General features: G+C 37.8%; 1 protein-coding gene and 1 long non-coding RNA gene across 3 annotated transcripts in view; one reads left to right on the top strand and one right to left on the bottom strand.

The window, feature by feature from the left end:
- The window catches only part of ADK (adenosine kinase), a 277,174-nt gene that overhangs the window by 32,457 nt on the left and 222,735 nt on the right, over positions 1-21,982 (top strand). For both annotated transcript variants that reach the window (XM_064663829.1, XM_064663830.1), the window contains exon 3: positions 1,569-1,622. In XM_064663829.1, the coding sequence (XP_064519899.1) occupies positions 1,569-1,622 (54 nt within the window). The remainder of the gene's footprint in view (positions 1-1,568; positions 1,623-21,982) is intronic.
- Positions 3,841-8,578, bottom strand: LOC135418424 (uncharacterized). Its single transcript, XR_010432435.1, has 2 exons — positions 8,488-8,578; positions 3,841-4,779 (listed from the first exon to the last, which is right to left on the bottom strand). It is a non-coding gene; the product is annotated as an uncharacterized LOC135418424 (long non-coding RNA).

Here is a 21,982-nt window from a genome sequence, read left to right as displayed (position 1 = left end):
AGTCTGGTGTTGGGCTAGACCCTTTTTCGTGAAAGAAAAAGAGCCTGATACTGTTCATTACAGAAAACATTAATTTGGAAGTAATGTAGGATCATAACAGCTAAAAATTGTGGCTTAAAGACTAATAGGATGGTATGAAAAAAACTGGGCAATTGAAGAAATGACCTGAATCTGTTTGTTATTGAACGGTGTGTTACAGTCCAGTGTGCTTACTGTAAGAGTCAAATGTGAGCCCTGCATTTGGAAGGAGAATGTGGATGAACCGCATTGTATCCTGATTAGAAGTGTCTACATGAAGGATTTTGCAGCAAAGTGGATAAATGTGTGCAAGTCAGCATGATACTGTGGCAAATAACCTAAGGCAGTCTCTGCATGTGTGTACAGGAAAAATGAGTCAGTCAGTGTTTGAATGCAGCCAGCACTAATGAGCTTGAGAATGTGTTCGGGGTCGATGCTTGCATTTTAAATGGATGCTAAAAATATGAGTTTCAGAGAGTATCATTAGAAAATACTGTAAGGAATAGAGAAGGTATATTTTATCTGTTTATTATAAACAAAGATCAATTTGCAAGATAGCTGAGTGTAGTTGGTCGGTGACCGGAATCTTTCCTCAGGAGGAATAATTTACAGTTCTGCAGTTGACTGGAGGAAGGATCAAAAACAGAGGGCAAAGGGACAGTGGGAACTTTGTGCAATGTGAGCAGTTAGCTGTTTGCAGTTATCCAGGGGACACTTGACTTTTACCTTACATTATGAATGACTATTTTACAAACCAATCAACCAAAAAAACCCACCAAATACAAGAGAAAAAAAGCAAACCTCGCAGAACACCACAGCAGTTCGGTTTGTGGGATATGTTGAGATGGCAGAAGATTTTGCTCTGAGGTAGAACAAAAGTGAGGTCATTTCTTGAAGGTTTTCTGAAGTGAGTGACAGTGCAGCCTGCAGCATGGCTGGCAGTAGCCTGTGCTGGCAGAAGCTGCCTTCCTTTTTCCCTCTGATCAGGCAGTGTAGGCAACCTGTTCTGTTAAATCCCCTTTTAGGTTGAGCTAGCAAAGAAAGTTTCATTCTCTTAAGAACTCGCTTTCATCAGAAGTTGCCTGTATGGACTGCAGACGTTTTCCTCAATAGCCTGTTTTTAAAGTATATTTTTTTTCTACAGAATTATGTTAGTATTTATTATAGTAGTTTTATTTGGTATAGAGAGAAACATTACAGACAGATTGACTGTTCACACCGTTGTTTTGTCAGATCCAAATTACAAGATCAGTGTACCGTTTATGGTATGAAGTGCAATGGTTTTTGATATATAGTCAGCCCAAGTATCCAGTTTGAAGTATCCAGAGTTTGAAGCCACGATACAACCCAAAATTTTGTGTGATGGTAAGTTTAATTTGAAAAACATGTAATAAATTTTTTAGAAAACTTTTTAGCTGTCCTTGCAACACCTGAGGTATCTGAATCAACAAATGTTGCGTAGTTTAATAATTTAAAACTATAGAACTACATTTTCTGGCTATATTCTCGCATGAGTAACTGCTTTGTCATTTTTTTTTCTTCCTCCTAAGGTATGGGCTGAAGCCAAACGACCAAATTTTGGCAGAGGAGAAGCACAAAGAACTGTAAGCTCTTTTATGGTGATATACATGCATGTTATGTATTTACTTTTTTATGTACATACATATCTTAAATACCTGAAGCAAACATTTTGTGTTTTTATAAATACCTTCTGCTCTTGAGTGTTGTCTGCTGTAAATTGCACAACTTGTCTGAAAACTAATTGTTGCAAAAAGAGATTTAAAAATCTTTTTGCATTAATTTGTTTTAAACATTCTTCTATTAACTGCAGTTGGTACACATGCAGTTTAAATGGCCATGTTCATCCTAGCTCATATTTTATGTATGACAGTGATTACATTAACAGCTCCTGCCTGCCTGCAGTATGTCTGTGTAAAGTGAAATGTTTGTTTCTGTTTGATAGAAATGAAAAGGAAGGTTGTTTTTTTTTTTCAGGTTCAATGTTGACTCATTATTTTAATTTACTTATTCATGTGATGTGATATGGCCATTCCCACCTTCACAAATTCTCATTAACACAGTTGGGCTGTGGTGTGGAAGAGTCACAAGCGTCACCAGGAGGAGTCACCTGTCATTTATATTGAAATTTTGCTTGTTTTGGCTAATCTGATTTTGTAGCCTAAAACCTCTTATTCCTGGGGATAAAATATGATCCACTGAATTCTTTGTCTTGAAGGAGAAGCAGCTGTAAGGATCCTAATCAAACATTGACTGCAATGACATATTCAGCTATTTTGCTCCATCATTAAAGGCGTGTCCAAACCAAAGAAGCTTGAAGTTCAAATTTATTTTGATTTTTATATAGTCTTCCATGTTCAGGCAAATTAACCTTAATTTTGGCACACTAGATGCTAAAATACAAAAGCTCTACAACTGAGCTGAAAGCCAGTAATGGGTAAGTGTATATTTGGAAAATGCCAAGTAAAAAGACTGGTAGGTGTTGGCTGCATATGTCACTTGTATGTGTAAGCATTCTGGTTACATGAAGGCAATACTATAATACTTTCTGTTTCAGAATTTAGCTTCAAAATTCTCCTGTTCTTAAAGCTCACAATTATGTGAAGTAATTGGCTCTTTTATTGCTGCTGTTTTAAATTCCTGCACGTTACTGCCATTGGCTAAAGACCTGTACTTGGTGCATGAACTCCAGTTTTCTTCTTGCCCCAGTCACTCACTGATGTTCTATGTGAATGTGCTCTTTGCCATTCCTCAGATCTGTATTATGTAACTGGTTTTGGGGTTTTTTTTGAAGATAGTTGATCTGAAAGACTTAGAAACTGCTTCACTTGTCACCCCTCACGTAATGTTATTCAGTATTGTCTCCATGATTACTAGTGGAGTGTTTGTGTAAAAGTCTTATTACTAAATTAGATACAGATTTTTAGGATTACTTTCATATTTCTTACTTTCAGGATAGCAGTAGCAGGGAATTTGATCCCTTTTGTGTTAGTCTTTATGCTTAGATATAAGAAAACCACCTTTTTTTCTTTTCTATTTTAAACTCTACATTCTTGCACGTAACTGTTTCTGTTATTACACTAGCATTATTTTGCGTTATTTAGTGGTACACCCAAAAGACTTAAGCAGTTTATCCATGTGTAAGATGAGGTAAGTGTTTCAGGTGAATTAATATTTATAGCTGTCAGGTTTTCCCATGTTAAAAGTTTGGATGTTTCTGAGTAAGATCATTGATTTCAAACAGTAAAAATGTATTCTGGTAACGAAGATTTAATTCCTTCGGAAAAGATTTTTTTTCTAAAAGCCTTAGTGATCGAATTACTAGCCAAATAAAACATCCAGAGGATGGAAAAAGACATTTAACTTAAGTTAGTACATCATGGTAATGTACCTGTGACATTAAAATTGCTTGAGCTGCAGGCAAAAGACAGGCAACAGCAGTTGCCTTTGATCATTAGGTAAGGTTGGGTTTATGTGGAGCACAGTCTCTAATGATAGAGCACTTGTGGACAGCATAATTATGATGAACCCATTAACCCATTTTACAGGAAATAAGCTAGAAGTATTACAAGTACTAGCATGGTGAGGGGTTAAACACAAGTTAAATCATATACGGCTCTGTATCTTGGACAGTACCAGTTGTACTGTGTGCACAAGCTTTATTTACACAATAGAAACTGATTAAACTGAACCTTTGGATGGCAGGTATTTCATTGGAAGTACTTAAATCTTCTTCGAGCTGTTTAAGTACATTGCATATTAGTTGATTGCACATTACTTATTGATATGTTTACAGCAGGGGGGTTGAAGTCATTTGATGAGTTCTTTTTTATTCAATTTTGTGTAATAAAGAATTCTTCAGTAAAACTCAGGAAGACTTACACGAATCAGCTGCAAGTGAAACCTTTCTTTGATGTTTCGTTGTTCGCACTGCAGTAGCTCCTGAGATGATTTATGTGCTGTTGGGTATAATGGAAGAGTTTGAACATGCTTTTGCCATTGATCTTGTCATCTTGAATGTCACTGGATACTTGACCGGGGAAAAACTCTCATAGGTCAGTGTCATGTTGTTTTAGGAGAGACCTTTGGAACTTTTCTAATGTGCTGTGTGCTCTTCTTGTTAGACCACGTGAACACTGTGGTACAGAACAGATTGCACACTGCTGAACCTTGGAGCACTTTCAGTCCTTCGAGCTAAACTCTCGGATGCAACTTACAGATGAGTTGTTAGATAATGATGATTTTCTGGTATTTAAATAGGCTTTCATATTTAAAAGAAATGTTAGTTCTAGGGAAATGTGGGAGACAAGTTACCACTGGGGTAATCGTTGCTGATTGGTTATAAACTTATTTTTAGGTTCAGTGCCCTTATAACTAAAGTGTTCTCCTGAACCCATCCCAATGTTTTTAAGTCAAATGGAAAGTAATTCTTTACATATTACTGTTCAGTGACAAAATCCTTCTATGTAAAATAATTTATCTTCCAGTCTTTGAAATGTCAGCAGCTTTTCCATTGTCTTGCTTAGTAGTAAAGACGACCTCTTTAGGCATTCTTCATCTAGAAATATCACAGTGATTTATCTGACTGTCAGATGTCCTTCAGTTTCTCAGGGATCACATCTGTGAAGCAGTTCTTCATAAAAATGTAAATTTTGTTCAGTAATGAATGCCTTATCTCCAAAGGTAACTGGGCCAGCTATACCCTGAATTGGCTTGATCCTTTTGTCCTTGAATCTTAGTTATCTAGAGAGATAAGTACAGCCACTAAGACTGGAGTTGGTTTACAAGCATGGCACAAGCTTAACTTCTATTTTAAGAGCTAAGGTATGAAAGATCTTTTTTTTCCTGCTTCCAGTTCACTTTGACTGTAGCAGCCTTTTATTTTGTCTTTTCATTTAGTGTACACTTCTTTTATCTTAAAGGAATTTGTTAGCACTAAAGCTGTAAGTTGGTGCATATATGCATTCTGTTCAGAATTCAGCTGGAAATATCTACCCCCCCAAACCCCAGTCAACTTCTGAATGCATGTCATGGAAGGTGGAGGGGACTGTCCTGTTTCCAGGTAAAATTAGCAGATTAGTTAAAGCAGATCAAACCAAGCAGGCCCGTGTTGCAGTGAATCAAATGAGCAGTCATACTTGTTTTCACTGGCAAGTTTGTTATTCTGCAGCAAGAATAACAAAAACTGGGGAAACAGTATTATCTTCAGTTTGCACAGGAGTTTTACAAGGTAAGTGTGCATTTGTGGCTGAAGAGATTCCCTGGAGGTGTTTCCCACCTCCCCCAACCCAACTAATTCCCTGTAACTTTGAGGAGAGGGAAAAAAAAATACATCCTGCAAGACTGCTGAGGAAACTTGGACGTAATAAGGTTGGTGAGGACTTAATATTGCATATATTTTTTTCTCCTTCTGAGAACAATAAATAAACATAAGCTCTGAGAAAATAATATTGTCTTTTAGTAAAGTATGGGCTGTTAGCAAAATTTTGGCAGTTTGACTAGCTTGTATGAATAGGCGACTAAAATATATTCTTTGTGAGTTTTAAAAGCATTGTTTGGAGTTTAGTGGTACCACTGAGTCTGTAAGCAATGCTTCAGGACACTTGTTTTAGTGCAGCTTTGACTGCTGGTTGTACAATTTTATAAACTGTTTTGTTTAAGCAGTTTGGACCATGATGCAGCGCTTTTTTGGAAGTTAGTTGAAGGAGAAAGTAGGAAATGTGGTACCTGCGTTGTGTTTCTGATTTCATAAGGCATTTTTTTACAGAAAGAAAGGCTGTGAAGTGAGAAAGAAGACAAATACAATCTTTCTTTCTCTTCAGTCAGCCTTTTGATGTTTTGGTCAGAAGGGAGAGTGGAAGTGTTGTTCTGCTGCAAGTTAACTGAGAGGGATTTATTTAGGTATTTCATTCTTAGGTGCATAGTTGCTATTTTTCGTTGTGAAATTGCACAAGGGAGAGAGGGACTCAAACTTGAGAAGCTGTTTGGGTGACTGATGGAGTTTTGAATTACCTGTAACATGTGCCTGGGAGTGGGGTGGTGGTGTGGGGGTGTTGTGTGTGTATTGTCTGGTTTTGCTCAGTCAATATATAAGTGAGTACTGGAAGGGTCAATCTTGGAGTCATAGTAGGGACATTTGGGGATTAGAAAAGGGCCTCTGTGATGCTTGGGAAAGAGTAGAGAAATCTATAGAAGGGTTTTAGAAGTAGTCTGGGTATGTTAGAGAGCTAGAGGATGAGAGGGATTAGAACCTCTTTGAGGGAATGTTGTAGTGGACTTTCCTGGTATTTGGGGGCAGTGGGATTACCCTGTGTTAGTCACTGTCTATCCCAGTACTTTAATACAAAAGCTGAGGGACTCGACCCCAAGCCCAATTACGCTGCAGCCGTGTGCCATCGATGGTTCAGCTCGCAGCGAGAGAGCCGTGACTGCTGGGGACACAAAGGGGTGCCCCTGTCTGTCTGACGCTGTTGGAAACAGCCACGCTGAATATTTTATGCCACTAGAGGGAGTAGTTTATCTTCAGTAACACCTGGAAAAATCCTTCCCTGTGTGTTTGCTTTAGGATTTGGTGTCTTGTTGGTGTGTAGTCTCTCCAGAATACTTTTGGTCTTTATCCACTCTGTTACCCCCAAATCTGAAAAAGAGGGTAGAAAATTGTTGGGGGGAGAGGGGAAGAGAAATATCAATTTTTTTGTTGGCCTACTCAACATATTCTGACAATATAGATGATTTATATGGTTGAGGTCATACATGAAGCTGTCACAGACACCTGTTTAAGTTGTTGAATTACTTTATGTCATATACATAACTTATAATTACATTTTAATGGATTAGTATATATTATTAAATGTGATTTGGCAATGAATTTATTTGGAAAACTGCTATGACAATAACAAGGTGCCCAGCTTCATGAAAAGATTTGCCAACTTTCAGCTTCACACAACTTCTCGATTTCTTCCTCATTTTTTTTAGAGCGGTATCAGACTGGCCTGTTTCCTGGTGTAGAGGTTTGTATGAAAACTTCAATAAAAATTGTTACTGTAGAATCAATACTCATGTTTACAAAATTGACTGGTTTTAGAATTGCTACAAATAAAACTCTTAAACTTCTCTTTTTATTGAATAAATAATAATATGGAATAATCAGTTTCTTAAATTGCCACCTTCTCCCAAAGCAAACAAAATTCTGTGGTATATTGACACTGATTGTTCCATGACATGTAGTCAAGCACTTTTTTAATTCAACTTCCACTAAATGCTTGGGAATTCTGTAGAGTAAGAATCTGGATTATGTGGTGTAGAGATTTAAAAGACATGTAAATGTAATGAATGAGCTTGATGGTTGAGAACTCTGTGCTGATCTGGAATGTTTTAATCCCGTTCTTTGGGTGGTTGGCTCCCTCTGTAGAAACTACTTTAAATTGCACTTTCATTTCTCTAGAATTGTTTTATCACTTCTGTGATTGATATGTATATATAAAGGCTTGACTCAGATGTACTAAAAGAATGATTTAGGGTTAGCTACAGAATTCCTATTAAAGATTCCTCCCTCTATATTTTTTCCTTCATTTTTCTGCCTGCCCACCCTTCACTCAATTCTTTTGAATTACAGCACCAATGAAAATTAGCATTACAGAAATCAGCTCAGGAAATTCTTGGTAACAGCCAATCCTGCATAAAATTTCTAGAAATTAAGGTTCTAGATTAGAGCAGAAATACTTTTTCCTTCTTGATGAAGCAGTCTTTACATCTGCCTAAATTTAAAATGAAAAATTGCAAGTGTTAGTTATATTGTATAATTTTATTTTGCATCCTGCTGTTGAAAATATGAAATAAATAATATGCACATTAAACATGTGGGTGGTAAGCATATTGAATCAGTATTTTAAAATTGTGCTTATGTATCAATACAGTATTTTAATTGAGCCTCCTCTCTCTGTTCGTGTTACTTTGTGTGTGTAGTATATTAAAGCACAACTTCGCTTTGTAGCCTTACAGGCTACAAATATCCTTTAGAATATCCTTTATTGTTAAGCAGCTCTTGGAAATTAGTGTCAGTTCATTCTTGTATGACACAGTGCTTATTTGATGTAAAATAGAAGAAAACTTCTGATAATCACTATGGTTGGCAGATAAGAACAAGGCTTATGTTCCTCCAGAGAGCTTGGTTTTGTAGCCTGAGATGCTTATCTGAGACTGTTGTGTGATACAACACTTCCATGATAGTGGGAAAGAAGAGAGCTGGAGGGGAAGGAGAAGGATGGATGTGAAAGCCAATGGAGAATCCAAAATATTTTATATATATCACACATGAGAATCTAAAAACACAGGGTCTAAAAACAGCTGCTAAAGTACTGAAACCTAATTTGCTTAAATCAAGCTGTGGAAGTTCCCAGTGTAAGACGCGTTGTTCTTCTCAATCTCATATTTTGATTTTTCTTCTCTTACCTCCAGTAGAGGTTTTTCAAGTACTTGTGTCATCTGCTTTGATTACTGTGACCAGTTGAAATGTCGGACTCCAGTGTTGAAGTGTTCTAAACTGCTGTGCAGCGTTTCAGCTCGCCCCTCACCCAGCGTTCCTAGGAAAGGCGTCACAAACAGCACGGAACAGTTACACCCTCTTAGCCCCCTAGGCTTCATTTTCAATCAATGCAGTTTGAGCAGTCACTGAAACATGATTGTCCAGAAGGAGACTTTTTCCTTTACCACTTCTCTTGGCACTTGTCTTAATTTACAGCAAATTCAAAAATGGTGTGAAACAATAGTGTTAACCGGGGTTTAACTTGATTGACTCCTAGTACGCACAAAGTGTGGTGCTAGTACAGTAGTCACAAGACTGTGTGCAACCACTGACGTGTTTGAAGACTGGGTTTTGAATAGGCAGACTGAGTTTTCCATAGAGCTGCATATTTCTGTTGCTGTAGTGTATTCTTTCAGATAGAGAATGGGGTGAGTACTTAGAAGGAGATGCAGTCGTATGCTGCAGAGCACGCAAAATCTTCTGGGATCGCTGCTTTTTAGTTTAGGTAGCTGGAAAGGTTTCTGCATCTTTATTGCACAGAAGTGCACAGTTTCGAATTGGACAAGATCTGTCTTGAGAGTATTATTTTTTGTGTTATGCACTGTAGCAGTAACTTGAGATTTTTCTAAAATTTAGAGATGATCAGTTGTTCGTTTTAATAGTTTAGAAGATACATGGTGTGTCTTTGGGTCTCTTAGAGAATGTACTAAAGATACTGCTGTGGGATGGTTTTGAGCTGTCAGAGTAATTACTTCAAGCTGGAAGATACACTGCAAGAGCTGCATATTCTGAGAGAGAGAATGAGAGTTTAACATAACAGGGGATTTTTATTTCATTCTTTTACTGTATTTCTCAGATGCATTTAGCTCTCAGTCCTCTGGAGATAGCACTAGAATCAGAATAAAAGCTAATACCTGCCCAGGCATTTAATGAAATTACATTAATTAAGTATAATGTACGTGGAGGAGAACATTCAGATAATCTTCTGTTGGCAGATCCCGGTTTAATTCTGGTTTTGCTGCTATTTTAGTGCCACAGCAGCAAAGCTGTTGCAGTTGAGGCACTGTTTGAAAACCCCAGCAAAGGGACGTGCGGTCAGTGCTGGGTGTGCCACGAGGTGGTGCTCTGTGCAGGAGCCAGTTCGGTGGCAGCTCAGTGATGCCTACAGGGAGCCCTGTAAATTGTCTAAAGCTTGTAACCACTTGAAAGTACTTAGCGGTGCACTGTTATCTTGCTGTTTAAATAACAGAAATATTTAAAATAAAATAAAAATTAAGATAATATTATTAATATATTTTTGTTTAAAAGCTTGATGTGAGACCACTTTCCTCAAGGCTATTTAAAAAATGAAAATAAGAAATATGTATTTCATGTGTGTGTACAGTTTGAGTTTGAGATGAGAAACACCCGAGCAAAGTGGGGGGTCGTGTGTGGGATTTTTGTAGTGCAGACCACAAACATCTTTCATGTTCAGATTGTTATGTTAACAGATTATGTTATAATAGGTGAAGTTGCAAAATCCAGAGTTATAGGTTAATTATCTCTTCTCTAAACTCAGTTTTGTGTTTTATTGTTTTAGTTTTGTTTTTTAACATGTTGCTGGTATGCTTATCTAAATAATCTGGCCAATGCCAAAGAAAGTAAAAATAGTCATTACTAGTTTTTTTTGATGGTCCTAAGACTAGATGGAGAATTTAAACTTCCAATATTTTTGCATTTTAATGAAAAAAATCTACTCTTAGAGAATGTACGTGACAACTGAATTTTCAAATGCAGACATATTTCATTTGATTTTTGAATAACTTCCAGCTTCTGTGAAGTCTTAGGATTTTAAAAATAGAACTCACTGCTTGATGGCACCTGTGTGTGCATGTTCTGTTTAAATTAATAAAGTATGTGTATTTATTGTGTATTATTTGTTCATAATTCCATCAGAGACACAGTCAGCATATAATGCCACTGTTTTTCCTGAATAATCAGGTAAAGAGCTGTGTTGTAGCACAGTCCATGTTCTCTGACATTTGTGTGTATTTTTCAAGGAATAACGTGGTATATGTTTTTCCTATGCTGGGACTTCCAATTTTCTCATTTAAAATCTTTTTTTTTTTAGTGAGACTGTTTAGAATTGAATTGCCAGAGAAATTCAGCTGATGTCCTGCTTGTTAAGCTATTGTAAAAAAAGGCAGAATCACATCAGCTGTTCCATTTCCAAAATAGTTAATGCAATATGTCTCTCTTCACTAGTTTAAAAGTATCCTCATCTAGAGATGTAAGCACCACAAATAAAACATAAAATAAGCTGTATAGTTTATCAGCAACTGAAAGAATAGATAAGTCTCTGTTGTTCATTCAGTCTTTTCTGAGTTAAACCTAACCCCAAGAGTACCAATTAGTGCTCAGGATAGTGAATTCTGCTATTTTAAAGGTGATCATCTATCAGTGCAGATTAAATGGCTTGTGTGAAAATAATTTAGTGGCTGTCCATTAATTGCCTTTCCTTTCATAAAAGTGTAGAAAGAGACCTCAAGAGATCATTTAGTTTCATTCCCCTAATCCAGCTAGAGATGCATCTTTGTCATTCCTGGCAGATGTTTCTGTAGCCTTCTCTAAAGGTCTTTGGAAATTGGAAGATGTCATGTGGGATGCAGTGTGGTCTTACTACATAATCTGTAATGGTGTGCTGCTTTGTTCCCACTGAAAAGTTTGCTTGCAGGATGAAGCGCAAAACTATTGCCCCCAAGTTAGCTAATCAGTGGAGAAAGAACAGTGCAGAGGGAGTTTGATAGATTACAGAATACATAGGAATGGGATAGGGGAAAAAAGGCAGTGGTTCAAAACTGGGGAGCCAGAACAATGCACGACAAGGCTGTGTGCAAAGAGAACAGGCACATTTCTCTTTGCTGGGGTAAGGCTCTGTGCTCCTGTGCACCCATTCACCCTTACAGGCAAAAACACAGAGCAGGCAGAGTAGCCTGTAGTGTGAAGAAAACATCGAGACTTAAGCCATTTTAGTAGGATGATAGAAGAGATCACTTGTAGTTAACTCTCTGACTAAATCAGGACATCTAGAAGCCCCTGCTTAGCACTGTGAGTATATGTGTCCAGTATGGATGTGCAGTTTTACATTTGCAGGGCGATAAGTTTGTTTTGCTTTCCTGCTGCTCATGAATAGTATTGAAAACTTGCCAGGAAGTATCTTCTGATCTACGTACTTATGTGGCTCAATAATCATTGTATCATGTAATCATCTCTCAGACATGTAAATTGATTTGTACTCGAAGCTTTGTACTAGATAAGATTGTAATTTTCTGGATCTGTGGCCAAAGCAAACAGGGAATGTAGCTGGCTCTGAATTGCTTGGGAAACTTGCTGCAGATTGAGAAGCTGTGTGCCTGAACCATGGAGCCATCTGCTCCTGCTGAAGGGTGGCTCCTGCCCTGGTGCTGCTGTGACTGGGTGTGATCAGATGACCTTGCTTTACAAGAAGTGGAAACAGCGACTGACACACGCTGCAGCTTCTGTCCCCACACCAGTGATCACAGATGGAGTGCAGCTGCTGCAAGGGGTTCACTGGTACCTTCTGGTCACAGGAGTCAGCTGGTGCAGTTGCAGCTGCAGATGCCCGTGTCTGTGCTGAGCAGCTGAAACACAGGCATTGTACAGGCTGGTGCAGGAGTGTGTGGGACGGATGGAGAGAAACTCCCTGTGCCAGTTAAGCATCTTACCCACCCTGCACCCAGCAAGTGTGTCCTGGCCTGGCCTTGTCTCTTTAGCTGATGTAGCTGGCTCTGATTGGGAGGGGAGTAACAACAGAGCTACAGACAGTGATAATGTAAAGGTATTAATTAATTTCAGTTTCTTATTTCTAATATCTGCTTTAAAATGCCTGAATACACACAGATTTAGGTCAGCAGGATGTGTGCAGGTCTAGAATTGGACTATCAAAGATAGGAAGACAGAATCACAATCTTCCACTGTGTGAGAAAAAGTATTTTGGGAAATGCAGTATTAGTGCAAAAATATGTTGACTGCTTTAAGTTTAAAGTGAATATTGAAACAAGATATGCAACTACAGTAGTTAACACTGTACTTTTAAGTTGTAGTGAGAAGTTATCTTACAGATTTGGTGAAAACTGAGATGGGCTACTGCAAAGTGCTCCTGAACTAACTTAAAGAACTTTATTGTAAAGTAGGTGATCTCAATCTAACATTTCTAGCATTCAGCAGCAGTGATACATGACTGTATGCACCAGTCACTAAGCCCACTGTCCCCATCTGTTGACATCATCCTGCACAGATTTCTTGAATTGTAACAAAAAAAAGTTTTAGTTAGAATTCCAGCAGCAGTTATGAGGATGTTTAGAAACAGCAGCTTTGTTAAAACCTCACAGTGTGTCAATATCCCACTTCACAAGAGAAAATTGTGCTGTCACAGTTCCCCAAATACGTGTTAGTGGTTGATATAATTTATGGGAAACTTTCCTAAGCTGGAAGGATGTCCCTGTGTCAAGGTTTGGACACTGAACTGTTAAACTCTGGGACTGCTCATTTACTGTCTCTACTCTGAGAAAAACACCCTGCAAATGTCTTTAGTACCAGTACTTTATTTCTCTATTCCTGCTGTACTGGTTATTTCAGATGGCAATTACTGTGCAGCAGCCTTTTTCCCCTTTATTTTCTTTCTTTTGGCTCTCGTACAGTAAGGAGTAAAGGTCACCATTCTGGTACACAAAAATATAAGATACTCGATTTTCTAAGGAAGTAGGACATGAACTAAGTGAATAGAAGGGAAAAACTTAACTGAATATGATTAAAAATACTAGAGGGAGGAACAAGCAGGCCTAAAATACACAGAGTAGAGTTGTTTGGATCTATTTTGGAGGGCTGAGGGAGGTGGGCCAGTGTTTTAGAGTTGTCTTTTTGGTTTTTTTGGGTTTTTTAAACATATGTACTAAGAAGACCCTGAATAATTTTCTACTTAAAAAAAAACAGGAGCAGCCTAACTCAGGTGAATAGTATGTTCAACCTTCAGTGAATATATTAGAAGATTTCAGCATTGGAATAAACTTGCATTACTGATCTTGTAATATTTACAAGTTGCACAGCCTTATATTTGTTACTTTGTGCAGTATTGTTTTCACATAATTATTTGTATGTGCAGTTTCTCTTTTCAAAAATCTTTGCTAATGGTGCATTTTCCACCAAGATCCCTATATTCTTGGGATGCTGGCTGCTCAAAAAAATTATTAGAAGTACCATGCTTATCTGTTTTACAGTTGCTCCAGCTGGATCACTCCAAGTGATGTGTGTGATGAGCATCTTAAAGGGAGGATATTGCCACTGGATGGTGCTATTGTTATGTTATTTAACTTACATTCTGTGATAATGTGGACAGCATGAAATCTCCACCCCTGTCCTCACGGAAGATTTTGTAAAGATCTGCTGCAGGAAAATCCTGTGTATACAGGTCACAGTACTGAAAGTCCAATAGTCATCCAGAGCCTGTACCTTCATGAAGGTTGGGCAAAGGGAATTCTGTCTGGTGTGATCTGTATTTGAGCTGGGCAGATAAACGTTTAATACAAGTTTGGATGAGAGCCTGCTGTTTGGTAATACAGCTGTTTTTATTGAAGGTGATATTCTTGAGGAATGGGACACATTTGAGCCAATCAGCTCTGCGAGATCTGCATATTCATAATACATCTAATTATCCAGAAAGAGATGCTGAGTTACTGAAATTGTCACTTTGAACGGTTTCCTAACGAGGGGACTGTCTTTTAAAGCGGCAGGGGTTACATAGTTAGCTACCTATTACATTACAAAAAAAAAAGTTTTGACTGTTTTATGCAAATATACTGCATTACCTTGTATAAATGAGAAGGTAAATCAGCTTTTGAAAGCCCTTCATGTTTTTTTGAGGGTGAAGAAAATGAATTCTTCTTACAAATTTGCATTTCAAGAAGTAAATAACTGCTTGAAAAGGTGCGCCTTCTTTTAAAGATTGCAGTTTGATAAGCTAGAGATTTGAGCGTTAAAATGGCTTTAGAAATTTTTGAAATTCATCTTGGAATATGCTATGAACAATTGGAAATACACTCCAATTTTCTTATAAGCTGGTTTTAAAATGATTTATTTTTTGTACTTGCACTCTTTCCCTCTTCCATTTTCATTCATGTATTTATATATGTCTGGAGCAATTGGAGTAAATTTTTTTAAGAGACGTGGGAGAGGAGAGGAAGAGGAAAAAAATCCCAAGAAACTAAGAAAACTGTTGCTGTTGTCAGTCCTGACTTCAGGAGGAATTATGAGATTTGGCAAGACATGATCTTGTGTATTTGTAGCCTGTCTCTTTTGCCAATTGAGCTGTCCTGTGTCTGTCTTCTAGTAGCTCTAAAGTTTAGAGGACAATATCAGAACCATGTTTGACAGGGCAGAGAAAATGTGTAGGATAAGAAGTTACTGAATGTCTCAACCAGGTTAGTGGCTTGATAAAGAGAGTTGCATTGAGGGAAGGGTGAGTAGAACACACATTATTTGCTCCCAGCAGCACCATGCCTGATGGGCTGGAACAGCCTCTGGGTACTACCCAGCCAACCATGGTGCAGGGAACCACACATCAGCAAGTCCTCCCTTTTCCTCATCCAAACAGCTGGATTGGAGGAGGTAGGAGAAGAATGAGGGTGAGAGGGTACTGTGAAGGGATTTCAGGAACATGATAGAGAAGTAAGACTGTTGATATAGGAAATACAGAATATGGATTGTTAAGAAACCAGGCTTCTTTATCAGAAGCAGTTTCACCTTCAGCAGGTATATCTTTCACAGGCTGCTTCTTAGGTATGCTCATTACTAATTGAAATTAGAAGCTGTTTACTTGTTCCATCTGCACCTGGAAGACCTTAGTTTGTTTATGCTACATCTGTCCTGGAGTTCTAATTCTCATTTTTGTATTTGAATTTTCTAGTATAAAAGTAACTAGCTTATTTTTTTCCCCCTATTTTTAAATTTATTTTTTTTTTTGTCAGACAGCCTGTTCCTAAGTCTCTGTTCTAACAGGCATAGATTCCAGTCTGCCTCTATTGGTGCAGTTATGTCATATGCTTAATTTTTCTCCTTTCTGTCTTAAGCCATTAACTCTTTTACTGTGTTTATTTTACTTGCTGTTGTAGCTGTTAGCCCTATCTAGCATAGACATAGTTGATGGCAACTCAAACTTTTGAGATAATATATAGTATTATCAGTATATAGTCATACAAAGCAATGCTATGTATCTTGAGTTCTCTGAGAGAAGGCAATTCTCTTCTTGGAGCTCTGATCAAGAGCAGGGTTGGGATAAGACAGGATGAAGTCAGACTGTGAGGAGCTGACCTGAAGTGCAAACAAATTATTTCTGGGAGAAGTCTCAGAAACTAATCAGAGGCTTAGGGATATGGTGCAGTACTGTTGGGTCTAACTGGAGATGCTTGGGGTCAGGAGGGGAGCCAGGGAAGATTCAGGGAATCCCTGCTGGAAGCTGAAGTGCAGGAGTTTGACAGGCAGTTGGCTGGTGTACTTCGCAGCTTCGTGTGAGGATTTTTACAACAGTAGTGAGTGGTATTGATCTTATCCTTGGAGTGTCTGTTGGGCTGAAGGCCGTGGGTTGTACTTACTTGAAGCAGACTATCTATGTATAAATGTTTCAGGTGGTAGCAGTGGGAAAGAGATCCAAAGTATTAGGCTAAGTATGTCTGGGGCATTATCTAAAGGGATTATGAATTAATGGATCCGTTTCTCTTGCACTGAGGGTTGAGAAGATGAAGAGATTTCGTTCTAGTTGAAAATCCTCTTTGTTATGTTGAAGTATTTTTAATAGAATATGTAATTCTTCACACTTAGTACAAGTAAATGGATAGCTAGATCTTGGTTTTTTGTTCTTTTATTTCTACTCAGCTGAAGTTTCTTAAAATCCCTTGGTATTTGAAAAGACCTAAAATGCTTAAAAGTAAGTGAAGATCTTAATTAATGATAACCTTGTTGCATCTAAAGGTGCAGCCACATAAGCTGGATGTCTCCTTTTAGTGTGATATATTTTTATTTCTTCATCTTTTGAATAGCTGAAGATAATATGTTTTTCAGAAATTAAAAATGGAAAAATAACCTGTGCATTCTTCTTTGTGTCCCTCTTCCTGGCATAAACTGAGATCATCTGCAAGATCAAATATCTGCAAGAATCTGTGTTCTTGTAACTGAAAGTCCTCTGTAGATGTTTATTGGACAGGGTCATGTCTCTCTGAGTTATTAATGAAATTTGATTAATGTATTTTATTATTTCACTGATTATGCCTTATTTTACATCTTTTTGTATGGTCACTATAAAATAATATGTCACTTAATAGTGAGGGAAAAAAGCTGACATTACGTATCTCTCTAGGTTTTTTCAAATTCTTCGTGGTTTTACTGTAGGCTCAAAAATGAACAGGCCCATACAAAAAAGTTTCAATAATTGGAATGAATTTCTGAATCACTGTAGTTAGGTACATGATTCCAGATACACCTCAGTTTTTCAGGGTTTTTCTTCTTGTTTGTTGAGTCTGAAAGAGTGATTCTGTTCTAGTATGTGACTGCTGCTATGCCCTCTGGCTTCTGTATGAAATAGTGAAGCAGAATTATCTCTTGCTTGAACTAGTATGAAACCCTAGGTATGTTCCAACATGGAAGTCTCATGTTCAGTGTGTCATAGGTCTGTCTCACTTAAATTCTTATTATTAGAAATTCATTTTCTGAGTGTAATGAAGTAACACATCACAAACTCATGTTTTAGTCAGTGTGATTGTGAATATAGATCGGGTGGTCAACAACCAAGATGTAATAGTAAAATGTCCTTTATATTTATAATGTACAGTAGTCATGATAGATTTTGTAAAACAGATAGTGTTTGAGAGCATCCAGCTTCATTTGATAAATAAAGATAATTCTTTAAAGATAGCATCTGTTCAGGCCTCATGTTTTTGGTCCAGTACCTTCATAGCGTAGATTTGTGAATCTTCACTGATTATTGAAAGTCCCTTCTCCAACTTTTTTCCAGTTTTCAATTTATTTCAACTTTTCTTTCCCAACTATCATTTCTTTTTTTTTCCCTGTTCCAGTCTCTTATGTAACAGTTAGAACTCAGGGTTGTGCATGAATGCCCTGTGTCGCCTTTTGCACGTTCTTTGTGTCTTGGGATACTATTCAAAAGCTCGAACTTGGAAGAGTAAGAATCCTTAGTAGATGCATTTTAAGGAAATTGAAAAGTGGCCTGTTATGATGCTCCTCGGATTTTTTGTGGTAATATATCTTGATTTCTTCCTCATCTGTTTTCCATATACCAGTTGTGTTAAATCTGTAAGCTGGCTTTCATTTCTTACCTTGTTGTTCCACTCTTTCTGAAAGATGGGATGCTGAAGTTGTCCTGTTTCAGTAATGCTGTGACTGCTCCTGTCTGTGGGAGCTCTGCCTTTCACTGTGGGGAGACACGTGCACAAGTAGAAGAGGAGTGTGAAAATCTTGGCCTTCTCCCAGGAACAGCTTGCCTCTTCTGCTGTAAAAACTTCAGTGTTAAAGATGTTGTCCCAGACTTGACAACAGCCTTGATAGGGAGAAAATGCAGAGTGTTAGAGAGTGGTTTTTAGTATAGAAGAGAAGCCAAGCAAGATTAAACCAATCTGGGAGTTTAAGGCATGCAAACTGATCATCAAAAGATGAAGCATGCTGAAATTGCTAAGCTGGTTGGATGAAGGAATGAAAATCCTGCAAGCAGTAACTCAACAATAATGAAACAAATTATTCTTACTTTTTAAGTCCTTAATAAACGGAGGGGGAAGGCACATGCAGATGTTAAATTTTGCATTAAACCCTCAAAGACACAATGAGAGGGAACAGAGTAGGTAAATTTCTCATATTACATTGTAACTTGTCTCTCAGTACTTGGCATTATTTAAAATAACTTCGTTGAAGTGGGTGAACTTTGATCCTAATGAAGAACATTTGATCACATTAAGTGCAGATTTCAGCTGGTGTTTATCCTGAAGAAATGTTTGCAAGTATTGTATGTATATCTAAAATTAGTATATTTAGTGTATATGCAAATTTCTGTGTTTACTGCTTTCCAAATTGTGCTCGATTTTTCAGGGTCTCTTAGCAGAAAGAAGAATTCCTATAGACTTGCTTTTTCTTCCTGCTCTTTCATCATGCAAATATAGGTTTGGAATGAGGCTGTATAGGCTTGGCCTTGAAGGATGCAAAGTACTGTTAGCCTAATGCCTTCTGGTGCTGATAGAGTGGAAGTCATTTACTCCAAGTATATCATACCTCGGGGGCAGACCCTGCTGTAGCCTTAGCTCCTCTGTGTACTTTGCAGTGGAAAGGTGAGTATGACTGCTTTTGGGAGAAGAGAGTAAGTGTCGCGGTTGTCTGAGGTGTACTGCTACCTATAGTACAGTAGGTTACTACAGCTCTGGAAATCAGACCTGTTGATGTAAATGCCTTTTTTTTGGGGTGGTGGTGGTTTGGTGGGGAGTTTTTTGTTTGTTTGTTTTGTGTTTTGTTTTGTTTTTTTTTTAAAGCGTGGTTTGTTTTGTTGGGTTTTTTTGTTTAACTGGACTTGGTTGTCCAAGTCAGTGCTAATACATAAATGAAGGGTGCTTAAATAAGCTGACTTATTGGAATTACATACAGGAATAGTAGTTGGGAAGATGGATGTTATGTATAATCCTAAGAACACAGCAGGGAATTAGCCTTTGAGAAAAAACCCTTAGCTAATCTGAATGCTGTCTGGGCAGATTGAGCTAATGTTTTCTGTAGATGCATTGATTTTAGTGTCTAGTTTGGGTTTCCTCTACTTCTGAATTGAATCTTCCATCTGTCCCCACTTATTGTACTTGACTTCCCATTGTAGAGTGGTCTCTGAGCACATAAACTGAATTCTTTTTGAGCGAAACAAAAAAGGCAGTGTGTTCCAGGAGCATGCCTTATCTGCCCCAGCAGCTGTGAACTCAGGCTACTGGAGTAGGCAAGAGCCAATCTGAAGCTGCCCTGAAACACCTGTACAGTGCTTGCCTACTCCTAACATCAGCTAATTGTCTGGCTCTATCATGGCTCCATATATAGGAACTTTAAATGATTTTTAGTCCTAGGACTGCTTGGGACAATGCACTGTCCACTGAGATATCTGCATGGGTACGCTGGCATAGGGGAACCTTTCAAATGTGGGTCTGCTGCTGCTGAGCTCACAGTTGTTAATGTATCTGAAGCTTTTCTCTTCTCTGAAGAATAAACAAGTGAAGACATGGTGGAGAGCTCACCACTATTCTTGGAAAAGAATAACGACCAATGAGGGATTTAAAGATGAGAGAAAAATTAGGACTGGACTTGAATGCATGAACTGGCTGTTAGTAATGCTTGTTAGTTCAGGGATGTTTTCATACAGTTAAGATTTTACAAAAGTTTGGTCTTCATAAACTGGATCTGGCGTACTAGTAGCTGACTGCTCCCCTTTTTGTGGTTCAAGATAAGTTCTACTTTTAGCCTTAGCACAAACTGTCTTAGTAGAGACTTTAATATCACTGCAAGATTTTTTTGGTATCAGGTGTATTTTTAATTTCATTCGCAATACTTAGATGTCAGAGTAATTGCTGCTCGCCAAATCATTTAAGTAAAACAAAGTTCATAGATATTAAATAGAAGTAGAACATGGAAAAAAATGTTGGGAGTAGCAAAAGAAAGAAATGGAATAGTTGTGTGTTTGTACCACCCAAGTTGTGAGTGAAATAAGCAGTGGGAATTGTCACCCTCCACTCTTGACATACATGAGAGAAAGTGATGTGAGTTTAACAGAAGGGAGGAGGAAGTTGTTTGATGATGCATCTATTGTCCTCTCTGAGGTTCACATTTTATTTTCATTTCCTTGTTATTTACTTAGAAGCCTGTTAATTCATCCTCAACTTTCTTGTACTGATAGATTACTAACCTGTTTCTTAGGGTTTGGTTTTTTTTGACTTCTGTTTTGAAGTTGGACTGGAGCATCTGGACTGGGGCCTGATTCTCCAGTGTATAGGATTTGAAATATTTTGAATGACTGTTCCTCAGCCTGAAATGGTTTTGGGGTTTTTGTACATCTGCCATACCTTGAGTTATCAGTGAGCTGGAATTTCTGGTGAGTATTGTTGTCATATCACTGTTGAGGGAGAGAAAGAGAGATCAGTTCTATTCTTAAACTTGTGGAAAAAGTACCAACATGTATCAAATTGTCAGTAGGCCAAGCATGAAAAAACTGACCTACTTCTGTGGATGAGAGAGGCTTGATAGCACGTTTGAATTACTGTGGGGAAGAGCAGCACTTTGACCTGCATGTGGGTTGACTTTCAAAGGGTTTTGGAGGTAGAGGAATGTGTCGTCTTGTTGGTTTGTTTGGGGTTTTTTTTCTTAATCTTTATAGCTGAGCATTCTTAACTTGTTTGAATTCCTATGATAGTCATGGTGTGGTCGTTGTAAAATTCATTTGTTAGCCTTTCAGAGGAAGGACGTGCATGCTTATTGTAAATTACACGCATCAAATTGATTTGAAATTGGACCATTAGTTACATTGATTTAAAGTGCCAGAAAATTGATCTAAATTTCATAATTTAAGAATGGAACTAGTTTCTTTTACTTATGGAAGGATGATTTATTTAGAGACCAACTGGAGCATGAGTACTTGTATAATAAAGTAGATAATGGAGAGGCAGCAGTGCCGGGAAAGAAGTGAAAGGGCTCACAGTTTATTCAGAAAATAATTTCATTGTAACCTATTAAAAATCAAACATACCTGAGTATTTCTGGATTTCTTGTTAAAATGTGTTTCCACATACTGTCACATTTTTAACAAATGCATTTCTTTCCTTTCCCTTTTTAGTATGCTTTGAAGATTCGGTTGGCAAACATTGTGTCTATTTAATAAAACCATCTAAATAAAAGGCTTTTTCAATAGTAATGAATAAGATGCTCTACTGGCGTAATAGATTCAGATGCTGTTTAGGAAAATTCAGAAGTTAAGTGTATTGGAAAGTTTGAAAAGGCGTCAGATACTGAAATTACCCTGAGAAGCAACAGTTGGAGGAGTGTGAAAGTAAAATTTGAACTCTGTTTTTGTTTCTAAACTTTTGCATGTTGTGGTACTGCTCTGGGTAAACTGTTAATCCTGTGGGTAGCTTTGTGGAGCCAGCAAGCACAGTTTGGCCACGTTGAAATGGGCGCTGTTTGTGTTTTGAATGAAGCAAAGTGAACTTGCACAAGCGTGGAGTGTAACAGTCTGAAAGCGATGTAAACAGCAGAGTACCGAGGGGAGGTGACACTGACAAGTGCTGGTATGTTATAGAACATTTTTAACCACTCGAGGCAGTTAATTCTGTGTCCTCACATAATGAATTA

The sequence above is a fragment of the Pseudopipra pipra genome, chromosome 8 (genome assembly GCF_036250125.1).
Source record: "Pseudopipra pipra isolate bDixPip1 chromosome 8, bDixPip1.hap1, whole genome shotgun sequence".
Taxonomy (NCBI): Eukaryota; Metazoa; Chordata; class Aves; order Passeriformes; family Pipridae; genus Pseudopipra; species Pseudopipra pipra.
Note: the sequence above shows the minus strand (reverse complement) of the source record. Positions and strands in the feature narration are given on the sequence as shown.